Genomic DNA, 22,462 nt, shown 5'->3' with positions numbered 1-22,462 from the left:
GATTTGGGCCAAGCGACAGTCAATAGTAATTCAATACGTTCCAGGTCAACAAAAACATTTTGGAGAGTCCTTAGAATTGTTTATGATAGGAGTGAACTTACAGTAAACTTGGACATAAGAATTAGGTTCTTTTGTGTGCTCAGTTCTATATTTTCAAAAATCCATACATGTTTCTTTAACCCTTCTTTGGTTCTTCCAACAGAGATTAGAAATTTACTTTGATTCGGGCTGCCTTCACTCATAGTAGCTTGGAAGTGACCATGTGGCCATGAACCAGGTGAGCTTCCTCTTCCTATATTCTTAGGACTCTCCAAAGCAAAGTGAAATGACTTTCACCTGAATGTGTGTCTGCATGTGCATACGTCCATCAGGACGTACTGGGACTGAAAAGGAGGGGCCAGTTGGTAATGCTATCCAAACTTTCAAGATATTTAATCTACTTCGGTGTCAGAAAACTGAAACACAAATGAGCACACATCTCAGTCTCTCCACTTGGGCCATTACAAAAGGGTGTCAGTCATACCAAAGCTAGTCTCAGCTCTGCATCCCAGAAGTCTTGACACCAGTTGTCAATTGGGAGGAACATAAGAAAGGAGAGGGCTCATGCTACTTACAAACCACGTGCAGGAAGAGGACAGCTGTGTCTGAGCCCAGGTTGTTCTCTGCATAGGCTGTCACCTGGAAGATGCCCGCACTCTTGTACACGTGCTTGATGCCATCCTCGATGGGGCTGAAGTTAGCATAGGACACTGCAATCCCATCCCCAAAGTCAAGCTGGATGTTTGTCCTTTGGAGATCACCCTGCATGGGGGGAATAGCAGTGGGCCTAGGCTCACTCACATGTCCAGTCTGACTCCTATTGGATGCTTGGTCCTGTGCCTTCTGCATCACCCTCTTGAGGACCTAGAGACTCTCTCAGGGCTGAAGCACCCTCCACACAACCATCAGACTCTTATATGATATCCACTGGGCATCACGGGGAGGTCCTATGGATCTGTTGTCCCCGTAAGCCCAAGCTCAGGGCAGCCTCTGACATGGGCCCAAGGGGACAAGGTAAAGCCTCTAGGGAGTTCTAGGCACACACATGCTTTAATATTACTCTCCTGTGTCATAAGAATAACAGCAATAGTAGTAACAGCTAATACTTACGAAGTTTCTTTTCAGTTCCAAGCAATTGATCTCCTCACAACTTTCTAATGCAGAAAGTATTACTTTCCCCATTTTATAAATGGGGACAAAAATAAATAAGTAGACCAAAGACTCACAGCTAGTAGTGGAAGAGACCAATTTTGAACCCAGCCAGTCTGGTTTCAACACGAATGCTCTCAACTACAATGCTAGAACTATATATAATTATTCCTATGTTTTAATATTTATTATTATGTTCCAAGCATTATGTTTATCACCTAACACATAGTCTATACCACACCTTCAAAATAACTCTGTGAGGTAGGATGATTATTCCCAGGCTACACATGGATACTACATACCAGTTAAAATTACATCTGTGCTCTACTGACCTTGGGTTTCCCTAAACCTGCCTAAGCCCCTCTTCCCTGAAGCCTTTTCCAATCATCCCACCTCACAGATCCCTCTGCCTCTTGGAAGGCCAAGAGCCCCCTGGGAGACACCTAGAGGCATGATGCCATCAGTTCGGGTGAGGTCATCCGAACGCCCCAAGCCTATGCTCAGCTTCTTAAGAGAGGATACTGAAGCTCACCCTCCCTTGTTCTTCCTCCCACTGTATTGGGTCAGCGCTTTGGATAAATGCAATTGAACCTGACCACAAAACAAGGATCCTCGATGAAAAAGAAGAATTAGATCTCTCTGTTTACAAACATAGTTGATGAAATTTAAAAAAAGGATATACATCATTTTGGAATTATGAGCCAATCCTTCTGTCCACTGAAGGTGCATTGATCACAGTTTCATGTTCCATCTCTTCCCCCATGGCAACCCAGATGTGAATGAAATATTGATAGGTGCTCCCTTGCCCCCTGCACAATGTTAACTACCCTTGGGTTTATGAATATAAATTGAAGTGGAAATGAACTAGAGGCAATTCAAATGGATAAGATCATGGCTCTTCACATCCATTCAGGAGAAGGTTTTTATAGTGCTGGTCCTGGAAACTCCCTAGTGGAAATATGATAGTGACCTCCTCTGAATCTTAAAGTCCTTTAATTCAAGTGCCCAGTGTGGGCGAAGGCTGAAGAATCTGTCAACCCAGGATAAGGAACCTTCACCATCCTGTTCAGTATGGCCCAGACTTTAAAGGTTTCTAAAGTATTCACATTTGGGGAAAACAAAAAACAAAAAACAAAAAAAACCCCTCCTGGCCTGCTGTGGTCTCTTTCCAAGATCTGAAGAGCTCAGAGCAATTTGCATACACATTTAGAGGTCTTTGTAAATCAGGCAAGCTTTTTTGCCCCACCGCCTCAGCAAGGAGTGCCTGAAAAGCTCTCTGGTTTGGGAAAGGGATAAAGTAGTTCATGCAGGGAGCAAGAAGCATAAGACAGAGCTGTTTCCACCCTGGAATGAATGGATGCAGGCTGATTTTACTGCCTTAATTGCAAAAGACACTAAAAAGTGAAATAATGGCGCAGCCAGTTGATGGAAAAGCAACTAATGTGACCTTCTTTATACATATATGTTTAAAAGATTGCAATAATCTTCCCCCACACTCACACTCACTTTCAAGACTCTTTGAAAGCCTTGTGGGCTTTTTTTAATCAGGGGGGTTAAATATGAGGAAAAAAGCAAAAGAGGCTCCTGGGAGCAACAGAAAAAATACGAATTCCCTTCTTCTGGCAAAGTTTAGAGCATATGGTCTTATGGTGATAAATATTCCTTCAACAAAGCAGGCCCTAAAGGGGAATCTCAAAGAACATATCCAGATCTGCATCTGCCCTGAGCCAAGTGGGTCTCCTGCAGCCCAGGTCTGTGCCAAGCGATGGAGGGAAGAGGGTCCCTAAATGTCCAAGCCTTCTTTTGTCCCTTCTGTCTTCTGACCATTGACTCTGGTACAGGCACCTGGGGGGATACATCATCTTTCTTTTTTCCCTCCCTGGGAGCAGTGAGTTATGACTTCAGAGACCCAGGACAACACCTACCTCCTCCATGAGAATGATGAAGGTCGCATTATGCCCCTGCTCTGCTACTAGGCGCCCGTCGGTTGTCACCACATGCAGGCCTCGAGGGGCTTTTCCGGGACACATCTGGGCCTTGGCCGTGTACTTCTCCCTCAGCCCGTCCGTGCAGTTGTTAGATACAATTCTCCGGTACCTAAAGAGTATTGACAGCTGTTGGCAGTGTGGGGTGAGTGTGTGTGTGCATGTTAGAAAAGGATACCAGAAAGCTAGAGTGAGAGATGTTTTGCACAGCTGCTCCTAAAAACTGAGTCTCAAAGAAGACAGCCCTTTAAGAAGCCAAACAAATGCCGAGGAACTGCTATTCCTCCATCTGAGGAAGAGCAGCTCTTTAAACATTATTATTGATCCTACCTGGTGAGCCACGGATCAGATCAGTGTCTAAACTAGCCAAGAAAAATCAATGCGTGACTCACCTGCAAGAGGGAAGGAGGCTGACCCACTGGACGAGGGAAGTAAGAAAAGCAAGTGCTCCTTTCTGTGAGGGAGGAAGGGACTTGTTTGGAGTTATCTAAGGCCATCTCCAGTTTTCTCTGTACCGAAAACCATCTAGAAGATCAGACTTCTTTTTTTTTTAATATATGAAATTTACTGTCAAATTGGTTTCCATACAACACCCAGTGCTCATCCCAAAAGATGCCTTCTTCAATGCCCATCACCTAGAAGATCAGACTTCTAACTCTGATTCATCAGGAAGCCTCTTCCTGTCTTCCCTCGACCCGCAGGACATCATTCCATCCTTTAATACCTAATAGCCCTTGCTCTGAAGCCACGGGGCTCTTTCACAGCACATTTTCTCTCCTTACTAATATTCCACTTCCCACTCAACACAAATGCCAATTCCAAAGCACAAATTTGAAATGCCTGTTAAATCCTGCTGAGGAAAAATCAGCTCAGAGAAGAAGTGGGCATGGGGAAAACTCCTCACAAAGCAGTGTGGCCTTTCAGGACAAGAGCATCTTTGCACATAGTGATGCCACGTCATCTCACTTCATCAGTGATCCCAGCATATGAAGCCAAGAGCTTGTCCACAGTCCTGACCTGCACGGAAAATATTATTTCCACTATCTGTAAGACTACATATAATCAACGTTCTGGTAAAACCACAAAATATAAATGTGCCACCACCACCATCATTATATCATGTCTTCTTTCACCCTGTATGTCAGGAGTAATTAACCAAACCATCCATGCTGCCTTCTTCTGATTGCCTTTCAATTGAAAGCAGATGAGAGACAATTCTTTATGAATAATATTGGTCCTCCACTATACCTGATATTTCCCCCGGTCCTCTCTCCATCCGTCACCCCCACAAACACTGCTGAACTACCAGCCCTATCTCCACCCAAAGATCTCAGGAGGATGTTAAGCAAATGCTGTGTGTAGTTACTGCCTCAGATAGAATTACAATATACCCCTTTGTAGATACATAATATTTTTTTAATTGCCAACTGAGCTCATAATGGGTCTTCAGATGTGCTGTCCAATATGCTAATCACTTTCTACCTGTGCCTACTGTGCACTTAAAATGTGGTGAGTCTTGCATGTTAAAATGATACTATTTTGGATATATTAGGTTAAGTAAATTATCTTATTAAAATTAAGTTTTCATTTAAAATTACTTTTAATGTAGCTACTAGGAAATTTTAAATTATATATGTGGTTCATATTATAATTCTTTTGGTCAGCACCAGTCTACATCATCAAACTTTTGTAATCAATTTATACTTTCTTGCTGACTTTTAATCATTTACAAGATATTTAATTTTTACCGATGGCAGATATTTTGGTGGGTACCATATCCTAATGCAAACTTGATATCATCTACTCTTTCTCTTCAACCTCAACTGGCCAGCTGGTTGACCACCTATAATATAAGCCAACATTTAAGCAACACAGAGGTATGCGTACACAGTTGTAATAAATCTTTTGGAAAAAATTGAATTATCTTTCCTTTTCAGCTTCCTAATTTATTTGGTTGGCTATTTGGGATTTTGGTGTACCTAACTTGCTTTAAATTGGGTGTACATATACATGTCACGTGATCATATGTGGTGTTGTAATGTAATTCTCCTCCAGTTCCATCCAAGATACACTCTGGCTTGGGATTTGGTGGCCTAGCTGATGACTTGTGCCTATCATATTCTTCTTCCTCAAACTTGATAGCACTGTGTTCTCTTCTACCATATCTCTGAAAGTTCATGCTTCTGGATCTGTATTTTGAATGGCTTAAATCCCTGAACTAGACACCCACAATAAAATCGCATCAAAAGTGCTTAAGCCCCAGCTCAGGACCCGGCAACAGCTCCCTAAGAACCAAGTATTTAGCTAAAAGTTCTTGTCTTTCAGTAGCTCAGACCACTCAACACATCTCTTCCATCATTTTCTCCCATCACTTAGGTAGATTGTACCTTTTCAGGATTTTACAATCAGAGAAGGTAAAAGTACTGAGGTGGTGAGTAACTTGTGTGAGACGGTAGAGGACCCATTGGAAGAGTTGAGACTGGAGTCCAGAACACCTTAGTCCTCCGCTACTCAAAGTCCTAGGACCAGTAATGCCAATGATGCCCAGGAACTTCTTAGAAATGAAGAATCTCAGCCCCACCCTACATCTACCAAATCACAAGCTGCATTTTAACAAGATCACCAGGCGATCTACAACACATTAAAACTGGAAAAGTGCTATCTTAGACCCCCAATCCACTTGCCAAATCCGTTCTGCACCATGGAGGTAGCAAAAGACGGGAAGATAAGTCTTCAAGGAAATATTTTTTCCCCACAAATCTGAGTAACTATAAGTGAGCAAAGAGAGAAACACACACATAGTGTGACAATTAGACAAAGTATGCCTTGACCTTCTTATTCCAGGAGGTTCTAGAATGGGACTTGTAAATTTTCATTTTAAGTTGCCAGCATCACAGTCTAGGAGAGCTTCTGTTTGTCTATCACTAGAGAGCACTGTAATATCTGCATACCACTTGTGTTCATTTATTTCCTTAGGGGCTCAAAAAATAAGGTGGCATCTCTTTCCAGCAAAGAAGACCCGACTGAAACAATAGCTATGGTCTGTCAGAGGCAAATGGAAAAAAGTATTGAAATCTGATAGATTTCTGATGTTCCCGCTAAAGCTACTCTCAGCTAAAGAAAGCCTCAGCTTTCCTCAGAAGCCACCTATAAACAAACTATCCATACTCTCTCTTGCTTCAGAAGAAATGCTACCTTTGATCCCAATCTAGGGAAACAGGAGACTAGTGAATAGAGTTCCTTCAGGTGTTTTACTTACCCAGTGCTGTTAAGGTAGCTTTGACCAAGGCTGCAGTCCTTTGATGGGGATGCTGGGTTGTACCAGAAAGCTGGGACACACTGGCTCTCTCCGTGTCTCTCATAGCCGTAGTCACTGTCCAGAAAATGAATATTGCACACTAGTACAGATGAACAAATGCCAAAACACCCACAGACACACACAAACACAAATACATCTCTACAGTCTTGCAAAAAGCTGCATTGCATCTTTTCAAATATTCCTAGTGACAGCAAATATTCATATGAAGTTTTAGAGTTAGAAATAATCTCGAATTATTGGAAATCCAGTATACGGAAGAAACAATGCATTATCAAACAAATATTCAAGGTTAAAAAGAGGTATGGATATACATCATGTAGCAGGTACACTGGCTGGGGTTGGGTGTCAGGGATGCTATGAGCTGAAAAGCATATTCTGGATCACAGTGGAATTACTGACATAAGTAGGTGATAAGAAAGAGGATGATTTTAAAGGTCAAGATTCATTTCTGGATAAAATTCCACAGGTGTTATTCCAAAATTAATTTCATAGATTTTATTTTATTTTAACTTTTCCTACAAATTCCTTCCCAAGGAATGAATATATATATATATATATATATATATATATATATATATATATATATATATATATATATTTGCATTCACATATATACAAATAGTCATTCAATTTGTCCCCAATACATATAACACAGGTCTCCTGTTTCCCTACAAACAACAACAAACTGTGGTTCTTTTCCACATTTTCATAAAAGCCTAGCTGTAATAAAATAAAGAAAATCAGGTATGATTTCCTCCTGCATTCCTCCCATTCCAAAATGAAGTAAAAGACCAGTGTGTAGAGAGGAGGGCCCCCGTCTGAAATGTGACTGGTGTTTCCTTACTTCTTGGAGTTTCATAAGGCTCCCAGGTGCATAAATGTCAGGGTAGAAAAAGAGCAATAAAATAAGTATTATTGCTCTTGAAACCAACCAGAGGTCATTGAGGGTGTCTTCACTTGGCAGGAGAATTCATGCTTCTAAGTTAAGCACCCAAGGGTTTCCTGAAACCCACAGACTGGGCAGAACAATCTGGACATTTGAATATTGATCCACTGAGTGTTAATAAAACATGAAACAGCAAGGAAAGTCACTCTCTCCAGACCTACCCCTCCTTTCTTTTTCTGTTCCCATGTTCTTTGAGCCAAGATTTAATTAAAGTCCAATGAAAATAGAGGCAAACGGTCTGTGACTAGGGTAGGAATAAAAGGGAGGTAGGAATACAAGTTTAACTCTAGATTTATTTATGACTCGATATGTGCACTGTCCTCAGGAAGAAGTATTATAATCCTTGCCTACAAGGACTTTCAGTCTTTGGAGAAAGAGACCTAACATGCCTCAAATCCAACCAAAGAACAGAATAATACAGCATGAGACAGAACATGAAAATACAGTATGAAGCAGTACAGTTTGGAAGCATCGACTGATGGAGGAGATTATAGAAATTGTTCTCTCAGTTCCACATCACCTTACTTCCTCACCATATTCCTCTACACCAAACTCATACCTGAACAGTCCAGGCCAAATTTTCAACCCTTTGTCTCTGCATATGTTATTCCCTGGGCTTGAAGCACTCAACGTTGTCTGTGTTTGGTAGTTTGCTTAGTATTCTTCTTCAGTATCTAATCAGAGGAGGCCTTCGCTGATTCCCCAGACAGAATCTTTGTGACCACAGCATGTTGGAAACATTGAAGATACAGAGATCTCTGTTGGTTTTGTTTGGCAATATAATAGTTCAGAGCAGTACTTAGGACATTGTCGGTGTTGAATATTTACTGGGTGAATGAATACTCCAATTATGTTTTAAACGTAATCACACTTATTATTCCGTTACATTGGGTCTATCTCTGCAGGGAGATGTGAACCCATAGTTCACCTTCCAGTGTGGACCACAGAAAACATCCCAAGTGCTCGAGAGATGCCTAAGCCAGAAAGGTGGGACTCAAGACCAGCTTTGATATGGCCATGTTTAAATGAAAATGGAAGAAAATAAGGAGCAAGGGACGTGTCTGTCAAACAAATCTTTTGCCATGCCTCCTGATCAATGATTAGAGATCTCCCAGCCCACACGTTCAATGAAGACTCAGTATTGTGACAGTTGGTAACCACCAGTGGGAACAGACTTAAAATTTCAGGAATTTTGCCAGCTAATTAATGGTTGTTAAACACAGCCAATATCAAAAACATAAGTTATATCAAATTTCAATTAAATAAATATATTTTAAAAATAAATACATAAAGCACAGAGACCCCTTATGTTTTGCTGCATTTGTTATAATGATAATAATAATAATAATAATAATAATAATAATAATAATAATATATTGTTATATATAAAGTGTTAGGTATTATTATTTTATCTATGCTCCTGAGGTCATTTGCATCTATGTACCTGTATGGCAAAAATACTACATAATGTGCTTCTGTACATCTCTTCTCAATTCTATATTCACTGGCGTCATGCTGGTAGCTTGAAATTGGCCACATTTGGGGATATTTAAAGCAATCAGCAAATGCTACAAATGAGGGCTTATTTATTTATTTGTTTCAAGAGAGCCAGTAGTTAAATATTTACCAGCACAGCACTGAATATCTGATTTATTTAAAAAAAATTTTTTTATGTTTATTCATTTTTGAGAGAGACAAAGAGAGAGACAAAGAGACAGAGAGACAGAGAGACAGAGAGCATGAGTGGGGCCAGGGCAGAGAGAGAAGGAGACACAGAATCCAAAGCAGGCTCCAGGCTCTGAACTGTCAGCACAGAGCCTGACATGGGGCTGGAACCCACAAACCATGAGATCATGACCTGAGCCGAACTTGGACACTTAACCAACTGAGCCACCCAGGCACCACCAGAATATCTGATTTCTAAGCATTGCTTATCATTAGAAACATTTGGGCTGTGGTGTGTCTGCAATGCTTCTAGACAATTCTCCAACTGCTGGATGAACTAAATCTACTGAATGTCCTGCCAACCCTAAGAAATATTAGTAATCTCTGCAGGAAGGGTGCTCTCCTTAATAGCTTTGGGAAGGAAAGGAATGTCTTAATGCTCTTTCCTAAATCTTTAACCATCTTTAGCAGTTCTGTTCAGCTCTGCTACCTGTTAGCAATGCAGTAATTAAAAAAGGTGCGTCAGGCATGCTGTTTTGCCCCAAAGAGAAAAAGCACCTCATTAATATTTAATAACATTAATGGAAACATCACTGGCTGCCTCCAAGCTGTGGACTTCTTCATTAACTTCTGTTAAATGCATATTAAAATCTCATTCTGCCCAACCTACCCCCCAGCTCTGGAGTTTGCATGATTTCAAAAACAAAACAAAACAAAACAAAACAAAAAAAAAAAAACCAAAAACAAAAAAACAAGCAGTTCCAGCTGCTGCTCCAACTTCCTGGGGAAGAGGTGTTTTTCTGTTGAATTGTGACATTTGGAAAGAATGTACCAGAAAGTCTGATTTGCCTCAGGGAAGTATGCTGCCACAGCTTCTGCAAACACACCAGCAGTTTCCTTCCAGAAATAAGTCACCTCTGCATCTTTCTTAACTATAAAAGGGTTTAGAACTTCTAAAAGTTTAGGAGGAAACTTCTCCATTTCCAGGAGACGTATGTCCTCCAAATCCCATTCAGGGAGAAGCCTTAGACCATCTAAAGAGGGAAGAGACAAGCTTCAGAAATCACAAAGCTTCTGCGTGTCAGTGACACTTGTATTCCTTGGGTCTAATCCTCTCAACTTGCAGGTTGAAAGGGAGAAACAAAAGAGAAGTGACTTGTTCAAGACTGTACACAGCTGGAAATGGCAGATGGAAGTGATACTTGGGACTCCTGATCCATGGCTCAGATTTAGTAAATGAAGCACCCATTTAATCATCATAAGAGAGAGCCCCCTGGTCCCAAGGAATGACATTCTGAGACTCTGGGAGCCAGCCCAGAAGTCATGCTTTCTGTTGGCCCAGTTGCTGGGGCTTTTCTACTGTCAGACCATGCAGAGCCCTATCACTGCCTCAGTGACCCCCAGGCCCTCCATTCTCCCATTTGGCGGTTGAGATTCCAGGAATAGTACTCCCCGGATGTCTCTGTCCCACTTAATGAGACAGGATCACATGCTGGTTTGAAATGGGCAGATAGAAGGTTTTGGCAGATGCAGAGTGAACACTCAACAAACAGAAGCAACTGCAACAAAAACGATGGAATAATAATTAACATCATTAACATTTTGCTAAGGCATAAGCCTAAATACAGGCAAAAAGAAAGGTGATTACATCCAAACTCTTTCAGAAATTGTATGAAAAACCCAACAAGCATCCCTCAAGTATTTCTCTTTATCAAGCCTCATGCCCTCTAACAACCTTTTCACACAACTGCATTCTCTGAAGTGCTGCCCTTTTCCCTTGTGCTTGGCAGCCAGTCTACACAGCTCCATCACAACCTTCCACAGTAAGCCTTCTGTCATTACTCCAGTCCTCAACACTCCTTGCTCTGATCATTTCTGGCACTTGCAGGTAGGAAGGACCAGGGCTGTCTGAAAGACCTTGCTGTTTTACAACTATGCTATCCAATATGGTAGCCACTAGCCACATGTGACTATGAACACCCAGAATATGGCTAGTACAATTGAAGAATGGAATGTGTAATTTAATTTATTTTAATGCAAATAACCACATGTGACTAGTGACTACTATATTGGATAATATAGGTCTGGATTATAAAATTCAGCCCCTAGTTATGTTCCTTATTATTTGCTATTATGCCTTCTTTCAGTTCAAAACTCTGGTTTACACCTTTGCTTTTTCTACAAGGCTAGTCTATAGAAAAATATACTTGATTGTACTCTAAATGTAGAATACTAATGGTTGGATAGATTTCAGACACCCCTGAACTTATGCACTGCGGCATCCCCATCTCTCTTCCCCTCTATGTTACCACTTGATAAACTCCCTCTATAGATGTGGAACCATACTGCACATGGAAGGAAGCACTAAAACACACCCAGACTTAGAACTCTCAGGTCAGAATATTATCATTTTGAATGAGTTACTTAACCTCTCTGTGTATCCATTTCTTCGTCTATCAAACGCCTACAGTAACAGACTCTCCTTCCAGAAGCTAGCTGAGAAAAGTAAGATAATCCATCTAAAGGACTTGGTGAGTAGTAGGTGCTCAGCAAAAGTTATTGCTGAGTAAGTGGTTGGATGAATAAGAAAAGAGAATGACTAAACATAATTTCTGGTTCAACCTGGTTCTCCTTGAACAAAGGTACTTGCATCTCTCAGAATGCCACTCCTTCCTAGAAGCCTCATTTGACTTCAAAAAAGGCCCTTATACTCCCTTTTCTGACTACTCACTAGCCCTTGACAAACTTAATTCACAGGGATGATTCATGCCTAGCCCTTCACCAGTGCCACAATGGAAGTGGCTCTCTAGAATAAGCATGAGGCTAACTAAGTAGAAACATCAATATTTATGCAAAATTCATGCTTAATACTGACATGCGCTCCTGAGGAAAGGGTGAATATTATTCTACAAATAAATGCTTCTGAGAATCTGTAAAAGCTTCCCTCTTCAAACAAAGAAAAGATATAGGTTGAAAATACTCTCCCTTTGTGGATCTAGGCTATACTCCTAAACTTTTCCACCAAAATCAAGACGTTTAATGCATCCTCCCCAGCCCATAAACAACCCCCCCACACACACACACTAATCTGATTAAAACTAGGTTATACCCTCTCCCTGCTGTCTCTGACACTTAAAAGTTGCTTGAACCAATCAGATGAACATGACCTGATTTGGCTGAGGCAAACAACTAGGTAGAATGCACATAATAATTACTTTTATACTAACTGAGCTGGGCTTTTCAGATTCTTTAGCTAATAACGCTTCCTGGTAGGAAGGACCATTGAGAAGGAGATAGGGCTATGAAACTCCTGCCATGCACTGATTTCCAGCACTGAAGACAAACAAACTATTTGATGGAAAAAATATATATATTTTTAAACCAATACCTATGCTTACTGAAGATCACTTAAAACAAAACAATTTTAAATACTCAGTAGTTGTTTATATAAAATATTGTAGAAAAACAACAGAAATTTCAGAAATGAAACTTTCTTCTCTACTCAAAGGTAGTGCAAAAATATTTTTAGGCCACACGATTGTTTTTTGCTTTTGTTCTCAGATTCTGACCACTAACCCAGCCTCAAGTCCTGGGTGTTTGTTTGCTTATCCTATCTCTGACTCAAGTGGTTCATTTTTAAATTATTATTATTCAAGTATAATCAGCTTTCTTTGTTATATAAATTTTAGGTGTACAATAAAATGATTCAACAATTCCACACATTTCTCAGTACTTATCAAGATACAAGTGCTCTTAATTCCCTTTATCTATTTTACTCATCCCCCTCACCACCCAGCTTCCCTCTTATTTTCTCCATATTTAAGAATCTGTTATTTTTTGTGTTTTTGTTTCTTTGTTTTCTTTTTTTAATTCTACAAATTAGTGAAATCATATGGTATTTGTCTTTCTCTGACTCACTTATTTAAATTAGCATTACACCCTCTAGGTCATCCATGTTGTTGTAAAAGGCAAGATTTCATCCTTTTTTATGGTTGAGTAATATTCCACTGTGTGTGTGTGTGTGCACGCACATGCGCGCACACACACACACACACACCACATCTTTATTCATTCAACTATCAATGGACACATTTGTGTTGCTTCCATATCTTGGCTATTTAAAATGCTGCAATTGGGGCACCTGGGTGGCTCCGTCAGTAAAGTGCCCGACTTTGGCTCAGGTCACGATATCACAGTTTGCAAGTTCGAGCCCTGCATCGGGCTATCTGCTATTAGCATAGAGTCTGCTATGTGTCCTCTGTCCCCCTTTTTCTGTCCTGCCCCCCCCCTTCCTCCCTCCCTCTCAAAAATAAACATTACAAAAATTATAAAAATAAAATAAAATAAAATAATGCTGCAATAAATATAGGAGTGCATACATATTTTCAAATTAGTGTTTCTGTTTTCTTCAGGTAAATTACCCAGTAGTGAAATTACTCAATCACTCAATCATTTGGTAACTCTATTTTTAATTATTTGAGGAACATCCATACTGTCTTCTGTATTATTTCTAATATGAGATACAATTGGCTCTAAAATATAATCACATAATGCTTCAAATACCATACTCCCCAAAATACTATAAGGTCCTCTTGAACACCGTACACCTATTACAATTCGAGTACCAATGGTCAAAACTACATCATCTGGAATTTTGTTAGAGTTAACGGAACATTCTAAATAAAAACATACCAACAACAGTTCACCCAGGTTATATGAGGATGTTTTAATTTTAGAATAACTAAACTTGGGGACCTGTTTCTTTCGAAACATAAAGTGAATCTAATAAGACTTGTTTGATTTCTTGAGAAATAGCATGATACAGAGAAGAACATAGGATTTAGCTAGACTTGTATTTGAGCTCCAAATTTCTCTGTTATGTGACCTTAGTCAAGTAGCTTACATTCCACATGCTCGTTTTCGTCTCATTAAAAAGTCATAGTAACAATACTGATGTTACAGAGCATTGGGTCCGGGTGGTACCTCTGTAAATTCAAGTGTGAGAACCAAAGGACACCTTGCAAAGGCTTTTTTCTTTTTAATTTCTTTTTTTTTTTTTTTGCACTGCTTCACTTACAGATGGATTCTGATCGCAGTTCCCAAAGAAAGGCTCAGAAATATTTTAAGCAGTACCACCTACAATAAATGAATGAAAAACACCCAAAGGTATGACTTTGTAGACAGGGCTCATTTGGATGTATAAGCTCTGGTTTACTTGCTAAAAATACCATGGGGACTACTTAACTGTGGGGTACAAGATTAACAGCAGCAGCAGCAATAGCTACCATATGGATGCCTACACCACTAGGATGAATGCCTTACCTACATTAATGATGTAGATTAATTCATTTATTCTTCTCTAGCAACCAATGAGATACATGTTATATTATCTGTATTTTACTGCCGAGAAGGTTAAATCATAGAGATTAAGAAAATTTCCCAAGGTCAAAATCTGTGAATATCAGAGCTGAGATTTTTGTTTCCAGACTAGTAAATGTTAGTGGAATTACTGAAAGAAAAATATTTATGCTATAATTCTTCTTTCTCCATTGTGAGGTTTCCCAATAGCAGACAAGGGTCTATTACAGTTCAGAGAGACACAGGAGAGAATAGTATGACATGCAAGGGCAGTGTGCCTCCATGGAGTCAGTCTTCAGAGGGACCCAAGGAAGACTGAAATTCATATTCAGAATATTCAAGCTGACATCAATATGTCACGCAGCATAATCCTGAGGGGTCTATGACAATTTTTCTGGGTTGTGGTTAATAATTGAAAATTATTCTTCCCAAGTGTGAAAATATCCTCTGTTTCCAAAGGGTCAGAAGTGCCACAGGTAGGACCCTGACATTCAAATTAAATTCCATTCAGCATATGCCATTTTAATGATTCTCACTGAGGTCAAGCTTTCCAAGGCATGTGTTCAGGGATGCAGAGTAGCTAGGGAGCAGTCATAGCCATGTAGCTGGTTTGCAGTTACCAGTGATAATGCTAGCAGAAAGGGGGGAACAAAACATGGGTTCCAGCACAAAGCAAGCTTCAGGAAGAGGATGAAATGAGGCTGAATGAGGTTGCTGGGGAGGGGCAGCTGTTCTGCATCCATATGGATTTACTTCTGTTATTTGACACTAGAAAAGCCCAAATGCAACTCTGATGCTGTCCTGCCAAGTTTAGAGGGTGATGCCTGAGCCCTTAGCTTTGTCTTTTAACCTGGAATGGGTTATGAAACTATCTAAATTGAACTTCACCTTTTGACTGTCCTGAGAAGGAGGAATTCATCTAATAGGGATCAGTGTGGGATCACTAGCAGGATCCCCCATCCCCAGAATTGAGATACTTTTTTGACTCTCCTAAAAGGGACAATGTTCAGGGAATATGGTGCAACCACTTAATTCTTACTATGGGATAGGCACTGAAGAAAGTCTAAAATTCCTGCCCTCATAGCACTTGTAGTCTACAGGGGAAAGACAGACAATAATAAAGCAATCAGAAAACATGATCACCCCACGTGGTGACTAATACTAAGACAATGAACTAGGGTGTCAGAGTGTCAGGGTGTAGGAGAGATCAGGTGGCCTCAGAAAGCATTTCTGAAAAGCTGATGTTTTTGCTGAGATACGACTCATCCAGAGGTTCCAGCCATGCTGAGATTTGGAAGAAATTCTGCACTTGCTATTGTCTTTGATAGGCATAAGCCTAGATTAATTAAGGTACAGAAAGGAGACGGTAGTGTGGCTGCAAAACAGGGAATGAGGGCAGAATGGTAGGAAATTAGGGCACAATGGTAGCAGGCCAAATCGTGTAGAGTAGAACAAGCCAAGGAAGGAAGACTGCATTGTATTTTGTGGGAGAGAGGAAGCTACTGGAGTGTTTTAAGCATAGGAATAGTAATATATGATTTGGGTTTTCACAATCTCATTTTGGTTGCTGTCAGGAGGATAGGTTTTAGGGCAACAAGGGTGGAGGCAGAGAGAGTTTGTAGATTGTGGGAGTGATCCAAGTTGTGGTCAACATGGGCAGAGGTACTTTGGGTTAGAACGTGTTCTGGAGGTGAAGACTCACAAGGACTTGCAGATGGCCTGGGCCTTAGGGGAAGGGGAAGGGGAAGGGAAAATCAAACTCTCCTGAGATTTTGACTTAAGCAACTATATTTTTTATTGAGTTTGGAAAAACTGGTCTGGGAAGAGGGGTTCAAGAAGAGCTGAAAAAATTGCTTTCTAAAGTAGAAGATTCAGGAAGAGCTCCACTTTGGTCACATTGGGTCTGAAATCCCTACTAGCAATTCAAGGGGAGATAGAGGCTGCGTATGTACATGGACACACATGTCTCCATCTTAGAGGACAGTGAGGTCAGAGCTGGAGGTATATATTGGAAATTTGTGAATTATTGGCTAATAGGTGAGACTTAAAGTTGTTCTTTGTGGTTGTCATTAGAGGGAGAAAAAAATGATGAAAGGAGAGAGTACACATGGAAGATCACAGTTTGAGCTAATGTGTCTGGAGGTAGCTGTCCAAGGTGGTAGCTCTCTGAGCTTTGTCACTGCTCAGACCAACCTCTCTGGTACTTGCCCAGGGATGCTAACTGAAGTTGACAAGTTTCCTCAGACATATTGCTCTGACAGAACAGTGACCTCCCCTGTGAAAATATCTCCTCCTGTCCTCCTTCCAGGGGTACAGGGTTACCCTCGGGCCCAGGAACTGAAACAGTCAGGCCCATAGGCCAGCAAACACACCTCCCACCTGTGGGTCATGACTCCCCTTTCCCCAGCTCGATCTTCATCCTCACCCCCCAACAAGTACATGTCTGGTTGAAACTGACAATGAGATGCCATGGGACTCACCATTCAAAGTCCCAGTCAGCACAGACACAGGGCTCTGAAACCACTGTCCCTGAGGAATCTCGACCCAGGGCACACTGAGCTCCTGGCTTGCGTTTCTTGAATATTTTTCTTTCTCCCATGACGCAAGGCTCCCCCTTAGAAAGAAAGTCCATGGTGAGAAAGGAAGAAAAACACAAAGAAGGTGAAATAAACCAGCTTCTCTATAGGAAGCACTGGCCTTTCCATTCTCTTTTGGTCACTCTGTCTACCAATCTCATCCCTAGTAACCATTCAGGAGTCTCAAGGGAAAAAGGGCCAGTCTTTTACTACAACACAAGAGGAACACCATGGAGGAGGTGCTGGCTCATCACTACCTCCCACCCAACTTAGCCAATGATGTCTATTTCATCTTGTTTCTCTTCCACCTCTGGAAAGAAGGCAAAAATTCCAAGTCATTGTCACAGACTTACAAATTGCCCAAATGACTTCAACAGAAATTGTGGTGGAAAAGAATCAAATTCTGGCATATTTTTCATATCATCTTCAGAGTAAAACTGAAGTTGGCCTGAAAAGTTCTCTCTCTATGATAAATAATCATGCCCAAGTCCTTATTTCCAGTCAAGGGCAAAGAAAAGCGGAGAAACTGGTATAAATCACATGATTGCAATGGTTCTGAAGAATGCAGAAGTCTTACCTATGTTGCAAAGCAACAAATATCTAGAGGCACTCACCCCAACCCCTCACCCTTTATCTGCGGCCCTGTTTCCAGGGCTCTTGGGGATCTCACTGCAGGCTGGCCTGACAAATATTCTTACCCTCCCCACTAACAGGTGAGATGATGAAACCACTGAAAGTCCTCCTGGCTGTCTGGGTTTATTTCTCCACAGATAGAGCAAAGGCCCGAGGTAATACTTGCCCCCCTCACCCCTCGACTATTCAATCATCTCAATGGGTTGATCAGGATCACAGGGTGAAAAATGGTCCTTAAATACCATCTTTACATGCTTGACCTGTGTGTGTGGACTCCAACCCTTCCCCAAAATCCATCACTATCTTCAGATGCCCCACTACCTTCTTCCTCCAAATAGGAAGGCCCAGAGATTGGGGCGCCTGGGTGGCGCAGTCGGTTAAGCATCCGACTTCAGCCAGGTCACGATCTCGCGGTCCGTGAGTTCGAGCCCCGCGTCAGGCTCTGGGCTGATGGCTCAGAGCCTGGAGCCTGTTTCCGATTCTGTGTCTCCCTCTCTCTCTGCCCCTCCCCCGTTCATGCTCTGTCTCTCTCTGTCCCAAAAATAAAATAAACGTTGAAAAAAAAAATTTTAAAGGAAGGCCCAGAGATGACCAAATAGGCCTTGTGGTAGTTCCTTTTCCTAGAAGCCAGTATGCCCCTACCACATGGTATACCTGATTGAGCAGGTGCCAGGTCTGATAGTCTTCCTTGGTGCAGCGTCGGCTGAAGATAGATTTGTAGTCCACTTTCACCAACTGCCATTCAGAACGGAGGCTGAAGTGGCCGAAAACTCTAAGTGTTTAGGGGAGGCAGGGGAAAGATAAACAGAGAGGTCCCACTAGTCAGTCACTAATACACAAAGACTGGAGGGAGAGAGGACTAAATTGTGGCCTGGACTTAACAGGTTCTTCCAAATTGAGGTCTTGGAAGGTCACCAAGGAGAAAGTCCACCATTTACACAACTCTAGCCAACTGGCATGGTATTCACAGTGGGTTTAAAACTAACCATTTTTTAATTGCAAAAGTAATATATGTACTTTATAGTAAGCAATGAGAACACAGAAAGATATGAAGAAAAACATCACCCAATAGTTCAAAACCTTACACAGAAAGATATGAAGAAAGAAAAAAATCACCCAATAGTTCAAAATCTTACACTCAACAGGTAGAACTGTTGTTGATATTTTGACATGTAGCCTTCTTGTTTCTCCTTAATGCAAGCACAGGTATTTTATCTACTGATGTCTACTGACAGGGACTCAGTTTCCTCATCTGTAAAGTAAATGTGTATGTGTATGGTGGGAATGGGGGCAAATTAGCTAATCTGAAGTGTGGCTGCCAGTTCCAAAATTCTGACAGAATCTAAGTGTGCTTTAGTTGAAATTCCTATTGTTTAATTCACACGAATAACACCCTCCTTTCCCTTCCCTGAAAAATCACAGTAGCCCCATAAAGGGAACTCATATTTATGTATAGTAAAGAAACACACCATCTATGTGACTTAGATAATCAATACTGACCTTTTCAAAGCCCAGTAGTTGATGGCCCTATACATATGAATGACCAATGGTTTCTAGAAAAATGGAAAAAAAGACTGATCACCCATACTCTACTTGGGTGGCATGTCTTATAATTACAATGCAAGATATCTATCATAGTGCTATAAAGAGGAGACCAATCACTCTGGGAACCTAAACCAACTGAAGTCTTTCAAGGCATTGGATGGATTCCATTTCAGCAAGACTTAATCATTTTATCAGCCCCGGATTCTCATCTCCTTCCAGTCATATGTTCTTGTGGTGACACCTAAGAGACTACTCCTCAAGGGACAGTCCCTTCTTCTTTCTGAAGGATGAAGATGCTTTGCGAGGGGTGGAAGTTGACTAAAATTGTGAAATGGATGAAGAAATAGGACTGTTTTGTAGATTGTACAACTTATATATTACACCTTGAGAAATGCCTTTTAATGTTCTACCAATTTAAAAGTTAAATACAAGTTTTTATAGTCTTGTCTAAAAGATCAAACAGACTTTGGGGTGCCTGGGTGGCTCAGTTGGTTAAGTGGCCGATTCCTGATTTTGGCTCCGGTCGTGATCTCGTGATTTGTGAATTAAAGCCCTGTGTCAGACTCTACACTGACAGTAAGGAGCCTGCTTGAGATTCTCTCTCTCCCCCTCTCTGTCTACCCCTCCCCGACTCATTCTCACTCTCTCTCTCTTCCCCCTTCCCTCCCTCTCAAAACAAATAAATAAATAAATAAATAAATAAATAAATAAATAAAAACATATAAAATTAAAAAAAACAGACTTTGAGGTGAATAAGTCATAGGGATAACAGGCACTGCATAGGAAATACAGTTGATGATACTGTAATCATTTTGTATGGTTACAGGTGGTAGCTGCACTTGTAGTGAGTGTAGCATAACGTATGGAGATGCTGAATCACTATATTGTACACCTGACACTAATGTACCATTGTGTGCCAACTATACTAAAAGAACAAAACCAAAAACGTATGATCTTTATAAGAATCTTAGCTCAGCACTGAGTAGCAGAAACCATGGGGCTAGAATATCTTGGGTTGTGTGGTCAATACCGTGTGGAGCAGAGTGAATATAAGCATCCCTCCCCTAGGCTTACTCTGATCTCTTGCATTTTTGCTGTATTCATTGGTCTCCAAATCCCATATGTCCATGCCAGGTCACCACTGAGGTACTTTCACCTTCTAGTCCTGATTCATTTCATGGAGAGTTCACTAGTCAGTCCATTTAAAATCTCTAACAAAGCAGTTATGTCTTTTTTTTTTTCAACGTTTATTTATTTATTTTTGGGACAGAGAGAGACAGAGCATGAACGGGGGAGGGGCAGAGAGAGAGGGAGACACAGAATCCGAAACAGGCTCCAGGCTCTGAGCCATCAGCCCAGAGCCTGACGCGGGGCTCGAACTCACGGACCGCGAGATCGTGACCTGGCTGAAGTCGGACGCTTAACTGACTGCGCCACCCAGGCGCCCCCAAAGCAGTTATGTCTTAAAAGTTTCTACTTATTTGAAGAGAGAAGAGTTAAACTGAAAGACTGTTAGGAGAAACAAACAAACAAAAACCACTGGGAGAAGACCTTGATGAATGTCTTCTTCTGTCTCTATCCAACCTTTCTAAATCTTTTCATATTCAAATATCACCTCCTCTAGTCTTCCCTGATTGGAATACTCTGAGTAGAAGAATAATAGTGATGCTAAACCAAACACTTCCACCTACTCCAAATAGTTTACAGTTATTTCATGGATCATAAAATACATCATGTCTGATTAATGCTATTCCTTTCCATGGAAGGATTACTGGACAGACAGAAGAGGGAAATATGAGACACACAATTTACCTGGGTATCAGCAAGGCATCTGACAGTAAAATTATGTGACTGAACAGTACCTAATTAAGGCATTAAAATCGAAGAGGGGGGGAGGGCATGAGTAGTCAGCTGCAAGGTTCTGCTGTCTGGTCTTTCCTGTTCATCATTTTTATTAATGACTTGAAGACATGAAAATAATGGTCATCATTGGAAATCACATTTTCTGATGACACAAAGCTGGAAGAAACAGTCAATATGCTTGATGGCAGAATCAGGACCCAAAAAGGTCTTGACAGACTGAAGGGAAAGGCTGAATCTAATAATGTGAAGTAACAAAAAGATATGTCAGGTCCTTCCCTGGCAACTACATAAGTATTGAATAAAGAAAATGATGCTTGATGCAGTTCAGGTTAAATAATAATAATAATAATAATAACAATAATAATAAAAAAATAATAATAATGTGGCATCTTAAGAGTTTTCATACACAATGTGATTAATGTAAGTAAATACTTCAGAGAAACCAAAAGTACTTGAGATGATCTTACAACACATTAATTAAGAATTCTGTATATTATCAAGAATGAAAGAGGCAATATCCAGGCCTATTCTACATTAACTAGATCACAAAGAAAAAGGCAGCCAATTTTGGATGTCACCATTCAAAGATATACACTAAGTGTCTCAAACTAGAATACATGTATGGGTTTTGGTGGTCATAGTAAAGTTTGAATCTCCAGAAATTTTAAATAAAAATATGCATTTACTGGAACATGTGTATTTATTATGGAGAAAGTACATATATTTTATCATATTTTTGAAGTGATTCACAGTTCCTAAACCTTAAGGACCATTGAAATAGACACTACATAAGATGGCATACTGTATTGAATAGTGACTCCCCCATGGGACATGAGCATGTTCTAGTCCCTGTAACCTGTGAATGTGACCTTATCTGGACCTTTGCAGACATAAGCAAATTAAAGATCTTGAGATGAAAACATCCCAGATTATCAAGGTGGGCCCTAAGTGCCATGACATGCATCCTTGTAAGAGAAACATGCAGAGAGGAGGAGGCCATGTGAAGAAAGGGCAAAGACTGGAGTTATGTGGCCACATGCCAGGGAACTCCTGGAGCCCCTAGAAGATGTAATATGCATAGAAGGAATTCTTTCCCAGTGCACTAGAAGGAGTGCTACCCTGTTACCACTTTGATCTTGGACTCTAGCCTCCAGAACTGTTAGAGAACTAATTTCTGGGTTTTGGCCCCCTAATTTGCAGCAATTTTTTATAGCAGCCACAGGAAATTAATACAGATGGTGATGTGATTCAAGACCAATTTTGGGGGTGCCTGGGTGGCTCAGTTGGTTAAGTGTCCAACTCTTGATTTCAGCTCAGGTCATGACTTCATCGTTCATGAGTTCGAGCCCCACATCAGGCTCTGTGCTGATGGTGTGGAACCTGC

At 40.8% G+C, this 22,462-nt stretch overlaps 1 protein-coding gene across 2 annotated transcripts in view; it reads right to left on the bottom strand.

The window, feature by feature from the left end:
• SORCS3 (sortilin related VPS10 domain containing receptor 3) overlaps nucleotides 1-22,462 on the bottom strand; it is a 597,794-nt gene that overhangs the window by 30,429 nt on the left and 544,903 nt on the right. For both annotated transcript variants that reach the window (XM_023240898.2, XR_006587279.1), the window contains exons 15-19: nucleotides 18,325-18,442; nucleotides 16,942-17,075; nucleotides 6,433-6,546; nucleotides 3,114-3,285; nucleotides 615-801 (exon numbers count right to left, since the gene is read on the bottom strand). In XM_023240898.2, the coding sequence (XP_023096666.1) occupies nucleotides 615-801; nucleotides 3,114-3,285; nucleotides 6,433-6,546; nucleotides 16,942-17,075; nucleotides 18,325-18,442 (725 nt within the window). The remainder of the gene's footprint in view (nucleotides 1-614; nucleotides 802-3,113; nucleotides 3,286-6,432; nucleotides 6,547-16,941; nucleotides 17,076-18,324; nucleotides 18,443-22,462) is intronic.

Source organism: Felis catus, chromosome D2 (genome assembly GCF_018350175.1).
Source record: "Felis catus isolate Fca126 chromosome D2, F.catus_Fca126_mat1.0, whole genome shotgun sequence".
Lineage (NCBI taxonomy): Eukaryota > Metazoa > Chordata > Mammalia > Carnivora > Felidae > Felis > Felis catus.
The sequence above is the reverse complement of the archived record's forward strand: the minus strand, read 5'-3'. Positions and strand labels throughout refer to the sequence as shown.